The sequence below is a fragment of the Mytilus californianus genome, unplaced genomic scaffold (genome assembly GCF_021869535.1).
Source record: "Mytilus californianus isolate M0D057914Y unplaced genomic scaffold, xbMytCali1.0.p SCAF_9, whole genome shotgun sequence".
Lineage (NCBI taxonomy): Eukaryota > Metazoa > Mollusca > Bivalvia > Mytilida > Mytilidae > Mytilus > Mytilus californianus.
The window spans coordinates 38,731,983-38,755,278 of NW_026262745.1; the positions used below are offsets into that span (position 1 = coordinate 38,731,983).

A 23,296-nucleotide genomic window follows, 5' to 3' on the forward strand; every position below is an offset into this window, starting at 1 on the left:
TCGATGTGAATAGCACTTGTCGCTAAGCATGTGAATAAAATTGCCCAACGTTTTGAGTTGGCGTATCCACCACGTGTTTTACGTGAAACAATTGTCCAGGGTCCAAAGGTGTCTATTCCAACGTTAGTAAAAGGAGGTGACGGTTCAAGACGGTCCTCTGCCAAATCAGTTATGATTTGATACTCGGTTTTTCCTCTGAGTTTGCGGCATGTCACACATTTGTGAATAATAGAAGAGATCAAGCGTTTTGCTCCGACGATCCAGAATCCTGCGGATCGAATAGCTCCATCTGTGAAATGGCGACCTTGATGTTTTATCTTGTCATGGTAGTGTCGGACTAATAATGTCGCTAAATGATGGCGTCCAGGGACGATCAATGGTTTCTGTTCACGGAGGTTTAAGTCAGATTTGGCAATACGGCCTCCTACTCGTAATAGTCCTCGTTCGTCCAAAAACGGATTGAGGTTAGCTATCGGGCTCCGCTAATGGATTTGTTCCTGACGTCTAATGCAATCTATTTCATCTCCGTAAACTTCATGTTGAGCAGATATCAAGATGAAATTCTCGGCATTCGATAAACCTTCCAGAGAAGTCACTGATGCTGCCTGTTTTGACACGTGTAACCGGGAGAAACGTTCCAAAAAGGCTATCGCACGCACAAGTGATGTTCAGTTGGAGAATCGGTTGAACCTATCAGTTCCGATACCTTTATGCTCAGGTGTGGCAAATGGTTTTGCAACATTAACAGTTGCACGGATTTCTCCATCTTCCTCTGGATCTATTAGCTGATATTATGTCCTCAGAATCCTTCTGTTCTAAGGAAAGAAGTTGTCTTGGTCCCAACAACCATCCACTGCTATGAATTTCGTGGGCTGGTACAGACCTGGTTCCCGAATCTGCGGGATTACGGTTAGTATGTACATAATTCCATGGACTTGGAGAGCTAAATTTTCTTATTTTTTCTACTCTGTTGGCGACGTCGATAAAGAACCTTCTTGTCTCGTTACTGATGTAACCTAAGACCACTTTACTGTGTGTAGAATTTCACGGTGTCTATGTGTAAATCTAAATTATCCACGATGGTTTGTGTAATATCAACTGCTAATACAGCAGCAGATAGTTCCAGTCGTGGAATAGTGTGACCACTTGTTGGTGCAACTTTAGCTTTCCCAAGAATGAACCCTGTGTTTGGTTCACCACTACTGTCGGTCGTGCGTAGATATGCAACAGCTGCTATGGCTTTTTCTGATGCATCAGAGAAGACATGTAACTCCTTTGTGGCGGTTTTGCTGAGATACGGCACGTAGGTACGTGAAATGCGCAATGTTTCGATAGCAATTAGAGTATCTCTCCAAAATTTCCACTCAGCTGCTGTCTCAATAGAGAGAGGTTGGTCCCAATCGACGGTTTCTGATACTATTTTCCTTAATAGGAGTTTCCCTTGTATAATCACCGGAGCCAAAAATCCAAGAGGATCGTAGAGACTGTTTATCGTTGATAAAATTCCTCTCCGAGTGATCGGTTTGTTTTCTGATGATAATTGAAATAAGAAGTTGTCAGTGTTTACGTCCCAGCTGAGTCCAAGACTACGTTGTAGGGGTTTGCTGTCGGATTCTAAGTCTAGATCCTTTAGATTTGAAGCCAAATCACTGGCATGAAACGCAGACATAACTTTCGCACAATTAGAGGCGAACTTGTGAAGCCTTAAGTTTCCATATTTTGCTAAAGCCTGCTGTTTGTCCCTCATGAGCTTAACAGCTTCCTCTTTTGTAGGACATGACGTAAGACCGTCGTCGACAAAGAAGTGTATGGTAACAAAGCTAGTCACGTGACTGCCGAACTCTTGTTCTGATGCCTAAGCTGCTTTTCTGAGACCAAGCGTAGCAACGGCAGGTGAGGGACTATTTCCGAAAACATGAACTCTCATGCGGTATTCGACAAGGTTCTCTTGTGGTTCGTTGTCTTTATGACATAAAAATCTCAGATAATTTCGGTGGTCTTTTCTGACTACAAAACAGTGAAACATGTGTTGAACGTCTGCAGTTACTGCGACCATTTCTTTCCTGAAACGCAGCAGTACTCCCAAGAGATCATTAGTCAAATCTGGACCTGTTAGCAGGACGATGTTTAGTGAAACTCCGTTACATTTGGCGGAAGAATCAAACACACCCCTAATCTGATCGGGTTTCTTCGGATGATAAACACCAAACAATGGTAAATACCAGCACTCCTTGTAGTCGTTCAACGGTGGAGCGAGTTCTGCATGATTGTTGTCTAGGATCTTACTCATAAATGTAAGAAAGTGTTCCCGCTTTACTGGGTTTCTTCTCAGACTGGCGTCTAACAAATTAGCACGAAGAAGAGCTTGTGGTCTGTTGCTTGGCAATTGTTGTCTGGGCACTCGGAACGGTAACGGTGCTACCCAACTTCCTTCTGAGTCCCTCACAAATTCGTTGTCCATCTGTTTCATGAACATTTTGTCTTCATATGACATTCCAGGCTTATCATCATCCCTTGTTTTTTCAAAGAGTGGCGGTTGTAAATCTTTCTTTACAGGGTCTGTATAATTTTCCCGGATATCAAACTTGCTTGTGCATGGTTGAAATGTTGACGGTTGTCCCGTAGGTAAAATGTTGGTTATTTTGACGTTTAATTCGAGAGGCACATGCTGCTTGTTAATGCAAGTTTCTCCTATCACTACCCAACCCAGTTTCAATTGTTGTACGTATGGAGTTCTGGGTGGTCCTATGCGCTGGTCAAGGACGTGGTGTGCCTCTATAAGGTCTCTGCCAATTAAGAGAAGAATCTGGCATTTTTCCTCTATTGGTGGAATGCTACCTCTGAGTTCTTTTAAATGAGGGTGATGCATTGTGACTTCAGGAGTAGGTATCCCTATTATTGGGAATATGATCACATTCTATCAGTACAGGCAGGTCAAATTTGTCATTACCATTTATTGACTCCATGACGAAACCTCTTCCTCTTTTCCCGGAAGTGACAACTCTGCCGGAGCATGTTGATAAGGTATAGTTCTCCGGTTGATCTTTTACGTCGAAAAGATTGAAAAATTCAGGCGATGCTAGTGACCGGTTGCTTTGGTCATCAATGACCATTACTTTGTCCTGGTTATCCTTGTGATAAACATTCACAGGAAGTATTTTAGCACAAGATTTCCCGCTATATGTATCTTTGCAGATCTCAGTACAGATAGAGTTAACTGAGGTTGACTTAGTTTCAGCGGATTCTGTTGGCTCCCCGCCGTAGGCTTGTTTGGGCGAGCTAGACTGAGAACTTGCAGGTTGCTGTGTTCTAGTGATGTGAAGTGCGGTAGTGTGTTGTTTACCTTCACATTCTTTACAACTTATGTGTGCATTGCATTCCCGGCTCCTGTGTGTGGTGGAGTCGCAACACTTGTAACAGACATTGTTTTGTTTCAAAAGACCTTTGCGTTCTTTTATTGACTTGGCTCGGAACACTCGACATTCATTTAAGGAATGCTTTGTATTGTGCAGAATACAAAGACCTTGTTTGCTGGCGTCTCCAGATTGCTGCTCAACCGCTGTTTAATGAGCACCAACTTAAGTCTTGGGGTAAGACGTGAACCTTGGCGCAGCACCTTTTGTATTTGGTGTGACTTTTGACCCAAAGATGAACCCAGGATCGTTTTTAATTTTGCTAATTTCACTGATGAATGCAGATAACTCTGTAAAAGGCGGAAAGGCAACGTCGTGGTTAGATTTGTATCTAGACGCCCTTGTAATCCACTTTTTCTGAAGTCCATAGGGTAGTTTTTCAATAATAGGGTTTATTCCGGACGGTGAGTCAAAATAAGCTAGCAGACATCCCAGCTTGGGATTTTCCTTGTGATATTCTATTTCTGATAGAATATCAGACAGTTCATAGAGACGTGCGTTGTCCTTATTCGTCAAGGTTGGGAATTTGGCAAGTTTACTCGTGAGAGAGGCCTCTAACATTTCTGGAGCGCCATACCGCTGAAACGCGCTGTTTTCCTGTGCCAGTCATTGTTCCCAGATCTGGGAATACATTACTAGTAACTTCAGGCGACTTAGCATGTGTAGGCAAGACCGCAGGTGTTTTTGATGGCATGAACGCTGGTGCTTCATGACTTAGCTCAATCTTAACGGGATTTTGTTTTATCTTTTGAGGTCCTGTCACTTCATGTACGGCAGTTGTTACAGGGTACTTATTTACGAAATCTTGCACACGTTGGTGCGGGTCTTCTGTCTCGTCAGGAAGATCGCTAAACGCTTGGCTTTCATCGTATTCCAGAATACGAGCCTCTGCTTCCGCGGCTGCAGCTTCTCTCTGTGCTTCGAGAAGGTTCAAATTGGCCTTTAGTTCAGCGTTTTCCCGGCTTACACGCGCAGCCTCTTGTTCTAGTTGAGCTTTTCTGCGTACGGCCTCTTGTACTAGTTTAGCTTTCCTTTGTGCTGCCTCTTGTTCCATTTGAACTTTTTAATGTAAGGCTTCTTGTTTTTCTTGAATGGCTTGTTGGTCCATTTCGGCTTTAATTTCAGTTTGTCTTGACAATGCCTGTTCCTCTAATAATGCCTCCTGTTTAATTATCAACGCATGTTTTTCGGCAAAGGCTATTTTTGACTTAGCAGCCTCTGCTTTTGCACGCTTCCTCCGTGCCAGGCTTGACATATAGGAGACGTTGGAGCTTCCGCTATGCGAGGTTTTCTTACCCTTAGATGTTTTTGTTTTGGTGGATTTAGCCTTTGTCAGAGCGAGACGATGCTCGTGCAGGGTTTCCATAGCCAGGTCCACTTTAGACAGTCGAATTTCTGATGACTGATTACATGTGTCTATGTTCTTAAGACTTTCCGGCGTTCTGGTCTTCTTCAAAAAGTTCAGGCACTCATCTATGCGCTTGCGATAATGAGCACAGGCTTGTACGATTTTGTCCTCTGCTGTAAGCAGTTGTTGGAGCTCGTTTGGAGGAGTGGTCATTTCCAATAATTGGAATTCTAAACCTGACCAAAGGGCCTCTAGCTCCTGACAGAACTTGTCACGTTTCTCTGCGAATGCTTCGTGTCCTTTTTCTGTGAGATCACGTACTCGCCTAGTCTCGGGATTTTCATCTAAATGTGTGGTATTAGACGGATTTTCTATTAGTTCTTCAGAAACATCTTCCTCTCGGGGTTGAACCTCGTCATGCTGTTCCGCGTGACTGGGATCCATGATGGCTCAACGTTGTTGGTTTGCTACCTAGTACACACAAGTTGTGTTGTGCACTGTCGGTGTAACAGTACGTACGTTGAGGCTCCCGCAGGGTCAAAAACGACCTGCGACCTCCGGGCTTTTTAGAGGCGACTTCCGACCTGAGGGCCTTCTAAAAACGACCTACGACCTGTAAAATTTGGAAAAAAACAACCTCCGACTTCACCCACGCTAAAAACGACCTTGCCATTTTTGGCGCGATATTTTTCTTTGTGATTTGATGTCGTTTAGGATAGACTATTGTCAATCCGTCAGTCAAAAAACCGTAAGACAACAGTCAACTATGTATATAATAATGCCGGTACATAACCAATTAATTGCTACGAAGAACCGGAGGCTGGCAGTGAACAAATAGAGATGTGGAATTTTGTTGTTCCTCAGACAGAAGGAAATGCATCCAAGTAAGGTTGATGATCAGTTTCATGTTTTATGTCTCGACAACATTGTTGCGGTAAATATAGTTTTTCGGTCTGTTCGTCCATCCGTTCTTTCGTCAGTTACACTTTGGTTTACCTTTGCGTTTAAGATGATTTCCTAAAAAGTTTCTAGTCGAATCTTCATGAAATTTTGTACCATACTCTTTATTTATCATGATATGGACTAACAATTTTGTAAAAAATGGGGGGGTTCCATCGAAAATGGAAATAAGCGCCGAGCGGGACACCCCTGTCCTCAAGACATTTCCTTGTTACCATCAGTCTATTGATCGTGTTCAAAGTATCTCAGTAAGTAAATCCAGCTCTACATCCCCGGTGATTTTATAAGAGTTCTGGGGACTTGCTCAATATGAATATTGTGTTGGATTAGTGAAATACTGAATGTTTGGTTGAAACTACAGTTCTGAAAAATCGAAAAGTTCAAGTCCTGTTTTGATCTCAATATGGAAAAGAACGGATATGGGTTAATGGCACGAAGACATCACATATTGATCATTAAATGCCACACAAAAATAAATCTAGAGCTGACGACACCGGAACTTCAATAGAGCAGGAACTTCCCACTTACAGACAGCCATCTCTGGATGGCCTCAAACAAAACAAGAACAACCGAACCCAAGGGCCCAGCAAAATGTCCAAATATCTAATTTAAAACTAAAAGGTTTAATCAGGAACATATATGTCCCTGGTTTAATAACACAAAAATCGACACAACAATGACTTAAATGGATCCTTTAAATAATAAAACGACTTCCGACCTCTATGTTGGAAAAAACGACCTGCGACCTGTACATTTCCCTTAAAAACGACCTCGCGACCTTGCGACCTGAGGGGGGTACCCTGTGGGAGCCCCTACGTTGCTACGTTGTCGTTCCTTGTCTGGATATGTAAAGACAGGTTGTCGTCAATTAACTGTACGTAAAGGGATGACGCGTTGGTTGTAGCCGTAGAACTGACGTGGAGTGGCGTAATCTGTGTGACACAACAGGCAAGTTGTAGACTTTTTACTGTAATGGCCTGACCATTAAGCATAACCAACGATTGGGCTCAAACAATAAGACTATCAGGTGTTGATAATTTATTCCCAAACCAATCTAAACAAATGGTAAAAAGCTGAAAATACAAAATAAAATACAATTTTACAATGTGTTCAATTATAACTTAATGTTATAATGTATGAATGTCAAGTGTAGACAATAGCAAAGTCCATAGAATGCGAAATAAAGCTGCAGTTATTAAAGGTGAAGTTTCCAGTATATCACGGATAAAGGAGTTCAATTATGTGAAGAACGATTTGAAGGCATCAAATACAAAGTTATAAATGTAACTAACTCTGTGGTTAGCCACGAATTGTGTCCTAGATGACGTTTGTCCTCAGAATGTTCTCCGGTACTGAGATGACCTTGCAGTATTCAGTTCGAGGTACGTGTAAGAAAGGGAAAGGTAACGATGATACGATGTTTTGACATTCTATACGGTTTAACAATGAATAATCCTCCTAGGTCAGGAACGCATAAACAGATTAAAAATATAATTTAACAAACTGCATAAAATGACGAATGAGGTTACAGAATAGGAGTTTTGTCAATTGATTTGTTTAATTTGCACCCTTATTGCGTTTCTGAACAATAGGTTGAGAAGCTTTTAACCAGCGTTTTATAAAGTTTATTATGTTGTTACTATTGACGACTTTACATTGCCGAACAAGAGTTTTGACCCTTATTTTCTTTAAAAAAGAGGCGGAAGATATTAAAGCGATAATCAAAACTCATGACAGACTAAAGCATGGCAAAAAAACTAAAACAAAACGATGCAAAACACAAACTTTACACTACATAAAGAACTAAAGCATGAGCAGCACGAACCGCACCAAAAACCAATGATGAACTCAGATGCTCCATAAAGGTAAGCAGATCCTACTCCACATGTGGCATCCGTCGATTTACCCAAAGTAAGTACACATTTAAAGTGAAATATAGTTCGGTGATGTTCAAATCGAAAAAAGAGGATACAGAAGGGCTAAGGCAATTGTAACATCTTTGTGGTCATCTGTGACACAGATATTCCATAATTTTCAACCGACTCATGCCCGTAAAACTTTCGAAGGAAAAATCATGCATGGGATTCAAATAAAGCGCGAAGAAATTTGTTCGACGTCAATAATCCGGTATGTCTAAATATCTCAGGTAGGTCAGGTTTTTATTTTTTTAAATGAAATCATGAATAGCAATATTATTTCATCCAAACACAATGTGAAAAATGGACATTTGTGGTCAAATATGTCAATTTCAGCATGTTTATGACGTCATATTGACCTTTCTGTACAAAAGTGTCCAAAGTATATTTACTGGGTCAATTACCAATAAATTAACATCATTTTAAAAATCTTAAAAAATTTAACTATATTTGAAATTTCAGGGGCCAAATAATGGCTCTTATCATATGTCCTCCTTTCTTGGTTATTTATATTTACATGAGTATGTAAAAAATTTACTCATTTGAGATGTTAATGGTTTAAATAATCTGCGCTTGAATTTCTATTTCAGACTTTTTGAAACATGAATGATAAAAACATCCTTCGAAAGATGATTAAAAATATTCTTGGATTAACTAGCATATGAAGTCATGCTCAATTAAAAGCAAAAACATGCACTAATTTTACAACTCACGTGTCTTTTAAAACGCTCGTGTATAGAGAGTGCCTCGCTCTCTACTTTAACGAACCATTTCAACAACTCTTTTAGGGGACCGTAGATGGCCTGTGGCAAGGCTTAATTTCTGTCTTTATCCACTATATTCTTATTTTCCAGTGGCAGTCCAAATTTCTCGCCCTTCATCCCTGTCGTTCCCTTTAACATGACCTAACTATTGAATTAATTGTTAATATGTGTTCTCGTCCTGAACATACGTGAACTATTTTCCACTGGACATAAAGCAAACAACAATCAATCATCTTTTAAATTGTTTTATAGGATAAAAGCTAAACAAGACCTGGATGATAAATGTAAATCTATAGCAGAATGGACAATGAAGGTTAATTATGATAGTGGAGAGGAAATGAAAGCTTATCAGGAACAGAACAAAAAAATGTAAGTAAAAATAGATGAAGATGAAAGTATTGAGTCAAGACTCTAGTCTACCATACAAATTTATATAACACAAAAATATACATGATATATAAGAAAACGTAGAAACAGATTTTTTAAGGCAGTACATGTTGGCACGTGTTTTTAATTAAAGGTCTACTTTTATTGTTCATATTTTCTCATCATCAGTTATCGGGAATATGAATTAGTCCCTTTCCCTGTGCAGAACAAGACCACGGATAACATATTTAAGTTATTATCCACGAAACCTATACACAAACAAACCCCCATCGCATTCTATCAAGTTCTAAGTAATATGTATTGCAGTCACATGTATATGAAAAACCTTCCTTAGAATAAATTAGAGCTGTAACTTGATGATTTATTTAACAGACTTATGAGGAAGCACGTTCTACAGAAATCGTTACTACATAGTATTACATTTTATGGTCACCATCACGAATTGGTTGATCAATTTCAACAGTAAACTACTGTTGTCCCAAATTTTAACCATCTTTACAGTTTATTATTTGGCAGTTGATATAGGGCGTAAAAGCCGAATATGCATTTCCGTTTATATAATCCTTAAATATCGAATGCAAAACACGTCACAAATACGTGTGCTCTCTGAAAAATAAACATTTTCAACTGATTTTTATAGTTCGTTCTTATGTTGTACTGTTACGCCACTGTCCCAGGCTAGGGGGAGGGTTGGGATCCCGCTAAAATGTTTAACCCCGCCAAATCTGTATGGTTGTGCCTGTCCCAAGTCAGAAGCCTGTAATTCAGTGGTTGTCGTTTGTTTATGTGTTACATATTTATTTTTTTTGTTCATTTTTTGTACATAAATTAGGCCGTTGGGTTTCTCTTTTGAATTGTTTTACATTGTCATTTCGGGGCCTTTTATAGCTGACTGTTCGGTATGGGCTTTGCTCATTGTTGAAGGCCGTACGGTGACCTATAGATGTTAATTTCTGTGTCATTTGGTCTCTTGTGGAGAGTTGTCTCATTGGCAATCATACCACATCTTTTTTTTTATATTGAAAATCACAAAGTGACGGATGCAGATTATCAATTAAGTGAACATTTTTAAAAATAGTGTTTATGATTTTGTAAAGGCATTATAATGAATACAACTCCTGGGAAAGATCGAAAGTTTTCAACCTTAATGTTTAGACAAAAAAATATAAAAAATACTGGGACATCCTGATTTGGCTTTCTTCTGACTATAAATGAATTAAGTTGATGGCAGTTCTATAAAATGGGCGGACCCCAACCGATGGATTTTTATTCTTTATGTCTGATAACCAATCGCAAATTATACAAAAGTTAAGAATATTACATAAAGAGGTCTTCAATATATTTAACTAATCTCTTATCCGAGATTCTTAAAACTATTCTTAATACAGTTAATACAAGACGGATTTCAAAAACAGCTGTGTTACACCAGCAGTTAATGTCAATATGACTTTACTAAAACGTCAAAAGAGTTCCTTAATATTGCAACAATATCAAGAAGTGCGATCTTTAGATCTTATATAAGGCAGATACAAGTTTCTAGTTCTAGATCGAAGAAAAACACATGTATAAGGATACATGTAAAATCTTTTTTTCAAAATATCAGTTCTGCAATTTCACCAAACATATAACTTGGCATTAATGGTATTTCATATATGTATTGCAGATAAGTATAAAAGCAAGCATAATTATCTGTAATAAGTCATTATAATATTATGTCCTTTATAAATCATATTTATATATCTGTGACAAGAAATGATATTTTGGGTCCAATTGATGTCATTAGTGCAAAATGATATTTTTCGTGCATGAAGTACCTATGTAGAAGAGAATCAAAGCAGTAAAATTGCAGAGTAAGGCCTTATAATTTAATAGTTCTTCTGAAATCTGCTCCAAAAAATATGGGTCGGGCAAGGGACGTTTTTTGTTGTTATTTTTTTTCTTCTGGAAAATAAATTTTACTGGCGAGTGCTCTACAAGATAAATATGTTTTTTTATATGGTGCGATTTAAAAGGTGTACGATTCATGTAAATGTTATTACTCAGTTACTTAATAGAAATACAAAGAAAACAACAAATGCTCTAATGCATACAGTTTGCTCTATTGGTGCCCGTACCGAATAATTTTCCTTTAGCCGGCGTTTACCTCTCTCTGCAAATATTCGTTTGAATCCTTATGGTTTAGAAAGAATTGCAACCACTGCAACTTCCTTTTATATGAAACATAAAAAATTTTGTCAAGCATATCTGTTAGTGAAACGAAGTTTCAATGAAATCAAGACAAAGGTGTTTCAAGAGGAATTATGCTTGTTAAATTTGGATATATGACAGGTATTGAATAAAATTTCTCTTGTCAGTTGTGTTGGAAAAATATTGGAAAGAGTTGTTTTAAGCACTTGTACAACCATCTACACGCTAACAATTTAATTTATGAATATCAATCCGGATTTCTTCCTAAAAATGCAACTGTTCATCAACTTTAAGAAATATACAACTGCATCTTAAACTCTTTGGAAAAAAAATTGTTTGTATTCTGTGACTCTCTAAAGCGTTTGACAAAGTTTGGCATAGAGGTCTTATTTACAAACTGAAAGCCTATGGTATTGATGGAACCTTATTACAGTGGTTTGGACATTATCTGCATGATAGAAAACAAAGAGTAGTACTGCATAATTCGTCCTCTTCCTTTTGTAATGTGTCAGCAGGTGTACCCCAGGGATCTGTTTTGGGCCCTCTTCTCTTTGTTTTAAATATTAATGATATTGCTGATAAGCTTACATCATTGTGTAGGCTATTTGCAGATGACACTTCATTCAGTTATTCTGGTAACGATGAAAAACATTAAATAGTGATCGACCGCCACCTGAAAGAGCTGGGTGATTGGTCAACTAAATGGCTATTGTCATTTGATCCTGATAAAACAGAAATTATGATATTTTCAAATATTTAGATACCAGATCTCAACTTTTCCTTAAATGATAAAAATATCCCTATAAGTACATCACATAAGCACCTGGGGTTACCTTTAGTAGTGAATCAAAATGAAACAATCGAACAATTATATTGCAATTATAATTACAAGTGTAAAGAAACACCTTAATGTTCTTATAAACTTATCTAAGTTTAAACTTAGATATCGACTGTCTCGAAATAATTTAGAAAAACTCTACCTAGTTTTTATAAGACCCATTTTTATACGACCGCGAATCGTATATTGGTATGACGTTGGCGTCGTCGTCCGAAGACACATTGGTTTTCGCACAATAACTTTAGTTTAAGTGAATGGATCTCTATGAAATTTTACCATAAGGTTCAATACCATAAAAGAAAGGTTGGGATTGATTTTGGGGGTTATGGTATCAACAGTTAAGTGGCCAAAAAGGGGCCAAAAATAAGCATTTTTGTAACTTCCAGACAATTATAACTTGTGTGTTAGTGTATGGATCTCTCTGACATTGCACCACAAGTTTCTATATCACAAAGGAAATGGTGGGATTGATTTTGGGGGTAATTGCCTCAAAATTTTAGGAATTAGGGGCCAAAAAAAGGGGCAAAAAACAAGCATTTTTCTAGTTTCATGACAATAACTTGTATGTAAGTGTATGGATCTTTCTGAAATTGTACTACAAGGTTCCAAACACAAAAGGAAAGCTGGAATTGAGTTTGGGGGTAATTGCCCTAAACGTTTAGGAATAAGGGGCCAAAAAGGGGCCAAAAATAAGCATTTTTCTAGTTTCCAGACAATAACTTGTGTTCAAGTGTATGGATATCTCTGAAATTGTACTGCAAGGTACCATACCACAAAGGGAAGGCTGGGATTGATTTTGGGGGAAATTGTCTCAAACTTTTAGGAAAAAGGGGCAAAAAACAAGCATTTTTCTAGTTTCAGGACAATAACTTGTGTGTACAACAATGTAAGTGTATGGATCTTTATGAAATTGTACTACAAGGTTCACTATCACAAAGGGAAAGCTGGGTTTGAGTTTGGGGGTAATTGCCCTAAATGTTTAGGAATAAGGGGCCAAAAGGGGCAAAAAAAAAGCATTTTTCTAGTTTCCAGACAATAACTTGTGTTCAAGTGTATGGATCTCTCTGAAATTGTACTGCAAGGTACCATACCACAAAGGGAAGACTGGGATCGATTTTTGGGGAAATTGCCTCAAAATTTTAGGAATTAGGGGCCAAAAAGGGACAAAAACAAGCATTTTTCTAGTTTCAGGACAATAATTTGTGTGTAAGTGTATGGATCTTTATGAAATTGTACTACAAGGTTCCATATCACAAAGGGGAAGCTGGGTTTGAGTTTGGGGGTAATTGCCTTAAACGTTTAGGAATTTAGGGCCAAAAAGGGGCCAAAAAACAAGCATTTTTACAGTTTCCAGACAATAACTTGTGTTCAAGTAGATATAGGAAGATGTGGTATGAGTGCTAATGAGACAACTCTCCATCCAAGTTACAATTTATAAAAGTAAACCATTATAGGTCAAGGTAGTGTTCTTTAGATATTTGGATGATATTTTGGCTCTCAATAATGACGACTTCAGTATGTATACTAAAGAAATTTATCCTGTTGAACTTACTTTAAATAAAGCTAATACTAACAATGACCACTGCCCTTTCCTCGATCTTGATATCTATATCATTAACGGAAAGCTTAATACTAAAATATATGATAAAAGAGATGATTTTTCATTTCCTATCGTTAATTATCCATTTTTAGATGGTGACGTTCCCTTGTCACCATCTTACGGTGTTTATATATCTCAACTTGTACGATTCGCTCGTGTATGTAACAATGTTTTAGATTTAAACGAGAGAATTTTAAGTATTACTGAAAAATTATTACACCAGGGTTTTCGATATCACAAACTAGTCAAAACATTTACTAAATTTTATCATCGGTATAAGGACATCATTCGTAAATATAGCTCAACATGCAGACTTCTTATACGTTCAGGTATTCACATCCAATTTTTTATGAAAATATTCTTTATAAAGCACAAAAACGTCAGTATTCACCTCTGAAGCTAACAAAACCTTTAAATAGACTTATTAAGAAGGGATATAGTTACGATACTGTTGTCAGGTCATTAAAGATTGCATATTTTGGCGTTAATATTGATTCACTTATAGGGTCTTTGCATCGGCACTAAACACATTTATTTAAAAACCAGTTGTTGGCATGACACGGGTTATGTTCTTCTCATATATGTTATGATGGTATGATACTAAACCCCTAACGGGAAGGAGTGTGCCTGATATTCATATGATGAAGACATAATCTTTCAATCAGCTTAATTGAAGTCTGGAGCTGGCATGTCAGTTAACTGCTAGTAGTCTGTTGTTATTTATGTATTATTGTCATTTTGTTTATTTTCTTTGGTTACATCTTCTGACATCAGACTCGGACTTCTCTTGAACTGAATTTTAATGTGCGTATTGTTATGCGTTTACTTTTCTACATTGGCTAGAGGTATATGGGGAGGGTTGAGATCTCATAAACATGTTTAACCCCGCCGCATTTTTGCGCCTGTCCCAAGTCAGGAACCTCTAGCCTTTGTCAGTCTTGTATTATTTTTAATTTTAGTTTCTTGTGTACAATTTGGAGTTTAGTATGGCGTTCATTATCACTGAACTAGTATATATATTTGTTTAGGGGCCAGCTGAAGTACGCCTCCGGGTGCGGGAATTTCTCGCTGCATTGAAGACCTGTTGGTGACCTTCTGCTGTTGTCTGTTCTATGGTCGGGTTGTTGTCTCTTTGACACATTCCCCATTTCCATTCTCAATTTTATGGATCTCTCTGAAATTGTACTGCAAGGTACCATACCACAAAGGGAAGGCTGGGATTGAGTTTGGGGTAGATGAATCATAAGGGGGTTCAAAAAATAGGGAGGGGTTTTTTTTCCCCCCTTTTTTTTTCCTTTTTTTCCTTTTTTTTTCTTTAAAATTTTCCATTATAAGTTGGTTATTTTTTAGTTATATATAAAAGCAAATAATAATGATATGGTTTGATTTCATCAAAAATTGAAATATTGGGGTTCTTTGATATGCTGAATCTAACCGTGTATTTAGATTCTTAATTGTTGGTCCCGTTTGCAAATTGGTCTACATTAAGGTCCAAAGGGTCCAAAATTAAACTTAGTTTGATTTTAACAAAAATTGAACTCTTGGGGTTCTTTGATATGCTGAATCTAACCGTGTATGTATTTAGATTTTGGATATTGGACCATAATAGGTAAATTAAAAAAAATCAAGTTCTTAGACCTCATTCATTCTGAGTCAGAAACCTATGCTGTGTCAAATATTTAATCACAATCCAAATTCAGAGCTGTATCAAGCTTGAATGGTGTGTCCATACTTGCACCAACTGTTCAGGGTTCGACCTCTGCGGTCGTATCAAGCTGCGCCCAGCGGAGCATTTTATTGATTATGCCACGGAAGTGTGGGATAATTGTGGGATATGTTATTCAAATAAATTAGAGAACTTGCAATTGGAAGCCGCAAGAATTGTACCAGGTCCGCGCCTACCAATTTTCACTAAAACTGATACTCTGTACTCTGAGGTTGGCTGGGAATCTTTATGTGAAAGTTGAAGAAGACAAAAATTACAGATGTTCAATGATATGAATAAAAAGCTTGCACCTGAGTACCTGTGTAATCTTAACTATCCGTTGCGAAACGGTCAAAATATCATTGTTCCATTATGTAGACTTTCCTTTACCACTGAATCTTTTATTCCATCTACAATACGAGAATGGAATAAGCTTGATTTAAAAACTCGCAACATCGACTCTACTAGTATGTCTAAATTTAAGAAAGAATTTTAAAAAAAAGTAGTGTCCAGAGTAGAGTTGCAACGTATTATCTGTACGGTCCGTAGAAACTGAATATTATTTTAACTCAATTGCGATATTCCGCTCCATTTCTTATAATGGATCCTTCCTGTCAGTGTGGGTCTGATATTGAGGATGTTTATTAATTATTTTAGCTCACCTGGCCCAAAACGCCGTCGTCGTCGTCCATTAAGTTTTACAAAAATCTTCTCCTCTGAAACTAATTGACCAAATTTAACCAAACTTGACCACACTCATCATCGGAGTATCTAGTTTAGAAATTGTGTCCGATGACCCCACCTGCCAACCAAGATGGCCGACATGGCTAAAAATAGAACACAGGGGTAAAATGCAAGTTTTGTCTATTATCTTTAAAACCGTTATAAATAGAGAAAATCTGACAGGGGCATAAATGTTCCGAATGTTGAGCTCTACCAAATGTCAATTTACGTCAAAACTGTTAGGGGACGTCTTATAGGAGTTATTGCCCTTAAATGACAAATTTTACCATTTTTTTCATTTTTGACTATTATCTTGAAAATTATATTAGAAACAGAGAAACTTTAAATAGCAAAAATGATCAGCAAGACAACCCTACACATACGTTAAACATGGTTGAAATCGTCAGTTGACTCCGTCTTAGAGTTATTGGCCTTTGATGAGGATTTTCACCAATATACGTTTTTGCCTGATATCTAAATATTTTTAATAGATAGATAGAAACTTAAATAAAATAAGTAAAAATGATCAGCAAGACAAGATCTACAATTAAGACAATATGGAGGAAATCGTCCGGCGACTCTTTATTGGAATTATTGCTCTTTAGTGACGACTTTAACCATTTTTTTTGCGTTTTGCCTTATATGATAAAGATTATTATAGATGAATGGAAACTTTAAATAAAAAAAAAATGATTAGCAAGGATCTACAAACAAGTCATTTTTTTCCGATATAGTTAGTAGACAATCACTCTTTATAGGAGTTATTGCCCTTAAATGAGATTTTTTTTTCTTTTGTGTTTTGAGCAAAAGCTGAAGAAGATAGAGAGAAACTAAACAGTCAAAACGATCAGCAATACAAGATCAACAAACAAGATTTTTTTGTCATGAATTCTATTCTCGTCTACAATGTTGGAGAGTGTCTTTTGTTGAATATGCACTTAGACCTAGGTGAACGACACAGGCTCTTTAAGCCTCAAGTTTTCGTTTGCCCAAAATACACTACATGTAGAGAAAGTTTACTCAACAATCTTAATTGGCTTACCGAAAACTTTGTTTTAGATACTTAACTGTTAACTTCCGGAGACTTTGAACTTTCGAATGAACAAAATCTCCTTATTTTTAAACATGTTCAATATTTTATTAAAAGGTCAAACAGATTTCTAGTACCTTCATAAAGTGTTATTGATACTGGCACAGACGATCGTCGTCATCATAATCTTAGTCATCATCACAGAAAAATATTAATTGTTTTTTTCTTTTCTTCTTTTTATTTAAAGTTCGTATAATATCTAATGAATTTGTTCGATTTATATGCATGCTCATAATATTATTAATATATATATACTTATATTGTAACACGGAGAATACTTCATAAGTATGATTTACTTTTGTCTCATTCGTTTTGCTTAGGTTTAGCAAATAAAATATGTTTAAACTATTGAATAAAATCAAACTGACATGTGTATGCATCCAAGCAAACGACCCTTGAAATTATTAGATAGAAGTTGTTAACATTCTATAATAAAGATTGTTTGTTTTATCAAATTATATATAAATGTCTATCAAGTTACTAATTTTGTTCACCCTTTAACCAATCAATATCAAAATCATTCTTTGCAAAGCGAACTTTCATTTTGTCAACTTTTTTACCGTACGGTAATACATATCTAACACTGTAAATTTTTACCGTTTGTGTAAATTGTTTCAGAAACATATATGCTATTTGTCCATCCTGTTACCGTTTTATTAGACAAATTTGAACAGATATCTACTTTTTTATCACTAAAGTTTGTTTCACAAAAAAGTAACAGGATAGACAAAAATTAACAACAGCGTCCATAAAACATTAACTTATTTCTTGTCCGGGTTTGACTTTACTTTTGGTAAGTTTTTGTTTTATCAGCTCTTCAGCGTTTGTGTAAGTTTTTTGAACTTTCAAATATTTTGGTCTGAAGCATTACTGAAGAGACATTAATTGTCGAAATGCGCATCTGGTGCAGTAAAACTGGTACGTTAATGTTTTTAGATGTTGTTTAGATTGCATATTTAAAAACTTAGTGCACGAAGCAGTAATTGATTTTTTATGGAAAATTAATCAATTCTATCAGTACATCTATGGCGTTTAAGTTTCATAGTTAATTCTTTTTCCGTGTAAGTAACTATGCACGAATGACCACAAGGGTAAGATTTCTTTGTATCGTAATGAAGATATTAAAAACAAAAATTGACATTGGCTATTTTGGAATGAAATGCTGTCTCCCAAATTAAAAAATCAATGCTTGTAATTAGTTTTCTCATTGAATTTTATATATCCTGCTATTAAAATCTTTGGTTTTAATAAATATTTTTGACAAATGATTGTTTCTATCATTTAGATAAAGAATAACAAACATGGTCCTTAATACCTTGATTAGAGTACAGCGCTATCTGGTAATTGTGGTAATTTATCATCCATGCAATTACTTTGTAATACAAAAAAGGTAAAAAAGTATGTTCTATGAAACCGTGTGAAGGGAAATTAAGGGAACTTGATGATTATTTTTTTTTAGCTTTCTTAAGGAACATGATCCATTTAATCATGCATTGAAAAACCGTGATAATGTCTGAAGGGAATATATTCTAATAAAGTTTTTAGTTTTTATTTAAAAAAACCAAAACTATAACCTTTGATCTATTGGTAGTTGCTTTCTAATGCCTATCCACTAGACTATCTATTGGAACATGCATCTATATTTTTCCAAATTTATAATAGCTTTAGTTTTACTGTGAAATTGAAAAATGTTTTCGAAACATGTAAAGCTCCTGCTGCAATTTAATTATATATGCTAGTTTTTGCATGGTCAGTTTAATATATTGGCATCTTACCATGAAAAGAAGAACATGTAGTAAGACACTGCTTCATATCAATATACATACTTACACCAGCAGCTACCAACTTATCATTCTGGAATCGAGGGCATTTTAAAATCACATATTTTATGTGATATTGAAATAAAGACGGTTTTCCCCAATTAGCGATTGCTGCATTTATAAACTCATGATCTGGTAAATCACTGCCACTGAGTAAATTTATAAAAAACATGAAACTTAGTTAATGAACTCCGTTACAAACACCTGTGATACAAGTAGTCAGCCAAAATAAATTATCAATAGACAATTTAAAAGAGTACTTGAGTTGTAAATATGTGCTAAATTGGATAGTCTATGAAAATGTATATACTATGAAATTAAGTACAAAATATTGGCATGTAATACATTAAACATTTTGTATACGTTAACCTTAAACTATGACATTAAGAAACATTTAAATTGACCATAAATTGGAACCAATGATCAAGCTTTTATTTTTTAAAATGACCGAGTTATGGTTATACAGTGAACACGTATACTTAATACAAGTTAACGGAATTGGTAATCGGTGTTTTTTTGCCCGCAAATAAAAACTTATGTATCCACATAGTTGCATATGTCGATTAATTCCGTACAAAATCGGCATGAAAATTCATTGACTATTTGTTTTTATACGCCAGTTTACGGGACGTATTATGGTATACCGTTGTCCGTCCGTTCGCCCGCCTGTCCGTCCGTCGTCAACATGTTGGACAATAATTCAAAAACTCTTTAACCAATTTTCATGAAATTTTAATGAATAGTTTATATCTATTGTCGTAAGCTCCCTTTAGATTTTATAAAATTTTAGATTTTCGTTTCCGAGTTATGGGATTTTATTCATAAAAATTGGGGGATTTTCCAGTTTTCTGACTATAACTCAAAAATGCTTTGAACAATTTTCATGAAACTTTGTTTAATTGTTTATATATATTGACATAAGTTTCCTTTCGATTTAAAAAAAATTCTGATTTAACTTTTTGGAGTATTGGGACTTTATTCATAAAAAAGGGGGATTTTCCAGTTTTTAGACAATACACAAAAATGCTTTGAGCACTTTCATAAAACTTTGATGACTGGTTTATATCTATTGAAATAAGCTCCCTTTTGTTTTTTTTAATACATTTCTGATATGACATTGAGGAGTTATGGATTTTTATTCGTTGAAAAAGCGACGGGTGTATCATGCGCTCATGGCGCAGCTCTTGTCATATTTTGTTAACCGTTAGAAAATAATATCAAGGACAATTTAGCGATATTAAATTTTTCAGAAGTTGTCCAATATATAAATAATGCCAATTGCAAAAATAGCTATTTGTCATGGTAGACCGTTTAATTAACTACAGTTTAGATATAACTAAAATTCTCAAAACACGTGCTTTGATTAATGAGGTTTACGTATAGTATAATTATCCAGTTATCTCTTGATTACCCTTTAGAGAAAATAAGAACATACTTACATGTAATCATTAAAATCTTTGAGAGTTGACACACAAAAAAATCAAAATTGCTAAGTTTAAATTTAACGTTTCCAAGATCTTTGTAACCACGAAAAGAATCATTACTTAACGAATACTCAATATATATTTTATCAACTCTTTGGTATAACTCAACGATGAACGCGGCAATATTATTAATCCCTTTAAACTGTTACATGAATGCTCAGCAGCTGGAGACCGAATCGTCGGTTTCAGATTGTCAGAGTTTGCTTCCTGTAAGAACTGTCTTCACTCTCACATTCCGTATACGTAGTTAGGAAATTTGTCCCGTTTGCACTGCACCGGTAGTTGAAGAATGCATTTGTTTTGTAGTTGTTATCTACTTGCTTTGGCATTAATGGAAATTCTGTATTTGCATGTCTGGAAAGTGTTGAACAAAAGCCTAAAATTGTATCGGGAAGTATTATGGGGATACACATAGTCTGAAAAGTGCATTGCCTGTTTTGTGGCCTGTTCATTTTTTTTTGCTGAATTACAATGCACATTTTCATGGACCTTTGAAAACATTTTATTTACTAGTATCTTATTTTAAAAAAAGTTTTTGAGATTTTTTTTTATCTCAAAGTTTGTACTTTAAATATCTAAGCTGAATAATTTGGATTAATGGGTCCGTCTATCAAGAAATTTAGTAAGATGTAATTTAAAGATTGCGGAGATTGATTTGTCACCTTTTTCAACAATTGTACTACAGTTTGGGGGAAATGATGCAAAAATGAGAGAAGAAGTATTCAAAAGCAAATACAAAAATGTTGTTCGAAGTGCGCGAATGAATGGAATCAGTAATATCATTATTGGAGGCTGCTTACCAAGGTCAAAAACAAATTTAAACCATATTAACAAAGCATTAATTGAAATCAGTAAAGAAGAAAACATCAAATTTATCAGCCATATGGATAATTTTGTTTTGAGAAATGGAGAAATTGTACCAGGGTTAATTAGTACTGATGGTGTTCATCTCACACAGGCTGGGACAGAGAAATTAATAGATAACATCAACAGAGTGATAAAAATTAGGAGCGCTAGTGTCAATCTGTCAAGTAGGTCTTATCAAACAAATGATGCAGATGCGTGGGAACCCTATTGCTATAATTGTGGTGAAAAAAACCACACACTTTCAAACTGCAAATTTGATAAAAGGATCAAATGTTTCTGGTGTAATGGTCTAGGACATAAAGAACGTAACTGCTGGAATAAAACTTTTGAGTGAAGTGGTGGCAAAGAAGATCAAGCCAATGATATAAATGTACAAAATGACTTTGATATACTCTATTCGATTTTATGTGATTTCTGTCAAAATGATTATTTAGATTGTATTTGTAATCTGAGGCCTTCTACAAATGATAGTAAATCTTGTACAAATGGTAATAAATATCAAAGTGAAGTATCCATTATCAAGAATGATCAAAATGCTTCAGATCAAGAGAATATAAATACATGTAATTATAATATGTATGGTCATTCAGAAAAGGGGATAAAATTAACATGTCATAATATACAACATATTTTACCTAAGATTGATGAAATCAGATCTAATTTTGAAAGTCTTGAGAAAACCCAAAGACCAGCTATTATTGGCATGTGTGAAACATTTCTGAATACTAAAAAATGTAAGCGGGATTCTAATGAGATTAACATCCCGGGGTATAGCAATGAAAGAAAAGATAGGGAAAATAAAAAAGGTGGGGGATGGATAGTTTACTTTGATAATGATATTAAATATGAAAGGATGACTTTATTAGAGAGTGAAAACATAGAAACTGTTTGGTTTAAGATTTTTCCAAAACACAAAGAATCATTTTTATTATGTTTTGTATACAGACCACCTAATAGCCAAACCTCTTGGTATACTAATTTTGAAAATGAGGTTGTAAATGGCTTATCTATAAATGATAATATATTGTTAATGGGTGACTTTAATATTGATTTTTTGAAGCCTCTTCCTTCTAAATGGTCATCTTTTATTACAACATATGGCCTTCATCAAATGGTGGTTGACCCTACTAGAGTTACTTCTACTAGTGTCACTTTAATTGATCATATTTACAGTACTAATCCTACAAGTCTTATCAATGTTACAGTACCATCATACGCCCCAGGTGATCATTATCCTGTTAGCTGTACTGTAAACAAATTTGCAAAGCTTATTAAAGACAAATCAGATTCACATTTTGAGATCAAATACAGAAACTTCAAAACATTTAATGATGAAATGTTTTTACAAGATTTGTCAAATCAACCATTCGATATAATACACGAAATCAATGATTCAAACCAAGCAATGGACATGTGGCATTACTTACTTGTCAAGGTTTTAGATAAACATGCACCTGTTGTTACTAGACGTGTAAAAAATAAATATCAACCAGAATGGTATACTAATGAAATTGGTAAATCAAAATTCCAAAGAGATTATTTTCACAAAAAGAAAGACACTGAAAATTATAAAAAATATAGGAATAAAACTAGTGAATTAATTCGTTCTGCAAAATCAAAATATTTTATGGATGCAATAGATAACGATAAAAACTGTAGAATTCTTTGGAGGCATTTGAAGGATATGAATTCAACAACAAAACAGGAAATTGACATTTTAACACACGAAGGAAAAGTACTTATAAACAAAAATGATATTGCTAACTGCTTAAATGATCATTTTAGCACAGTAGGTAATAAGCTGATATCAAATCCTCACAAAATTTTTAAATCTGAGAAAATTAACAACTATGTCAAATCAAAAATAAATGATGATGCTAAATTCTCATTATATACTGTCACAAATGATGAGGTTCTACAAGCTCTAAAAAATCTAGACATAACTAAATCAACCGGAACTGATGGTGTTGGACCAAGAATTTTAAAATTATCAAGATCGATTGTAGCAAGCCCCCTTGCTCACATAATAAACCTTAGTTTATGTACAGGAATATTTCCTAATATATTAAAATTTGCTAAAGTTGCTCCCATATTTAAAGGAGGGGATAAAACAGATCCAAACAATTATCGACCCATTTCAATTTTACCCACTGTGTCCAAGTTATTTGAAAAAACTGTCTTTAAACAACTATAT

The 23,296-nt window shown here is 35.4% G+C and overlaps 1 protein-coding gene across 1 annotated transcript in view; it reads left to right on the forward strand.

Annotated features, from left to right (window-relative positions):
• The window catches only part of LOC127715477 (cytotardin-like), a 55,535-nt gene that overhangs the window by 10,624 nt on the left and 21,615 nt on the right, over nt 1-23,296 (forward strand). Inside the window, exon 3 of the mRNA XM_052221538.1 lies at nt 8,654-8,770. Coding sequence (XP_052077498.1) covers nt 8,654-8,770 — 117 coding nt within the window. The remainder of the gene's footprint in view (nt 1-8,653; nt 8,771-23,296) is intronic.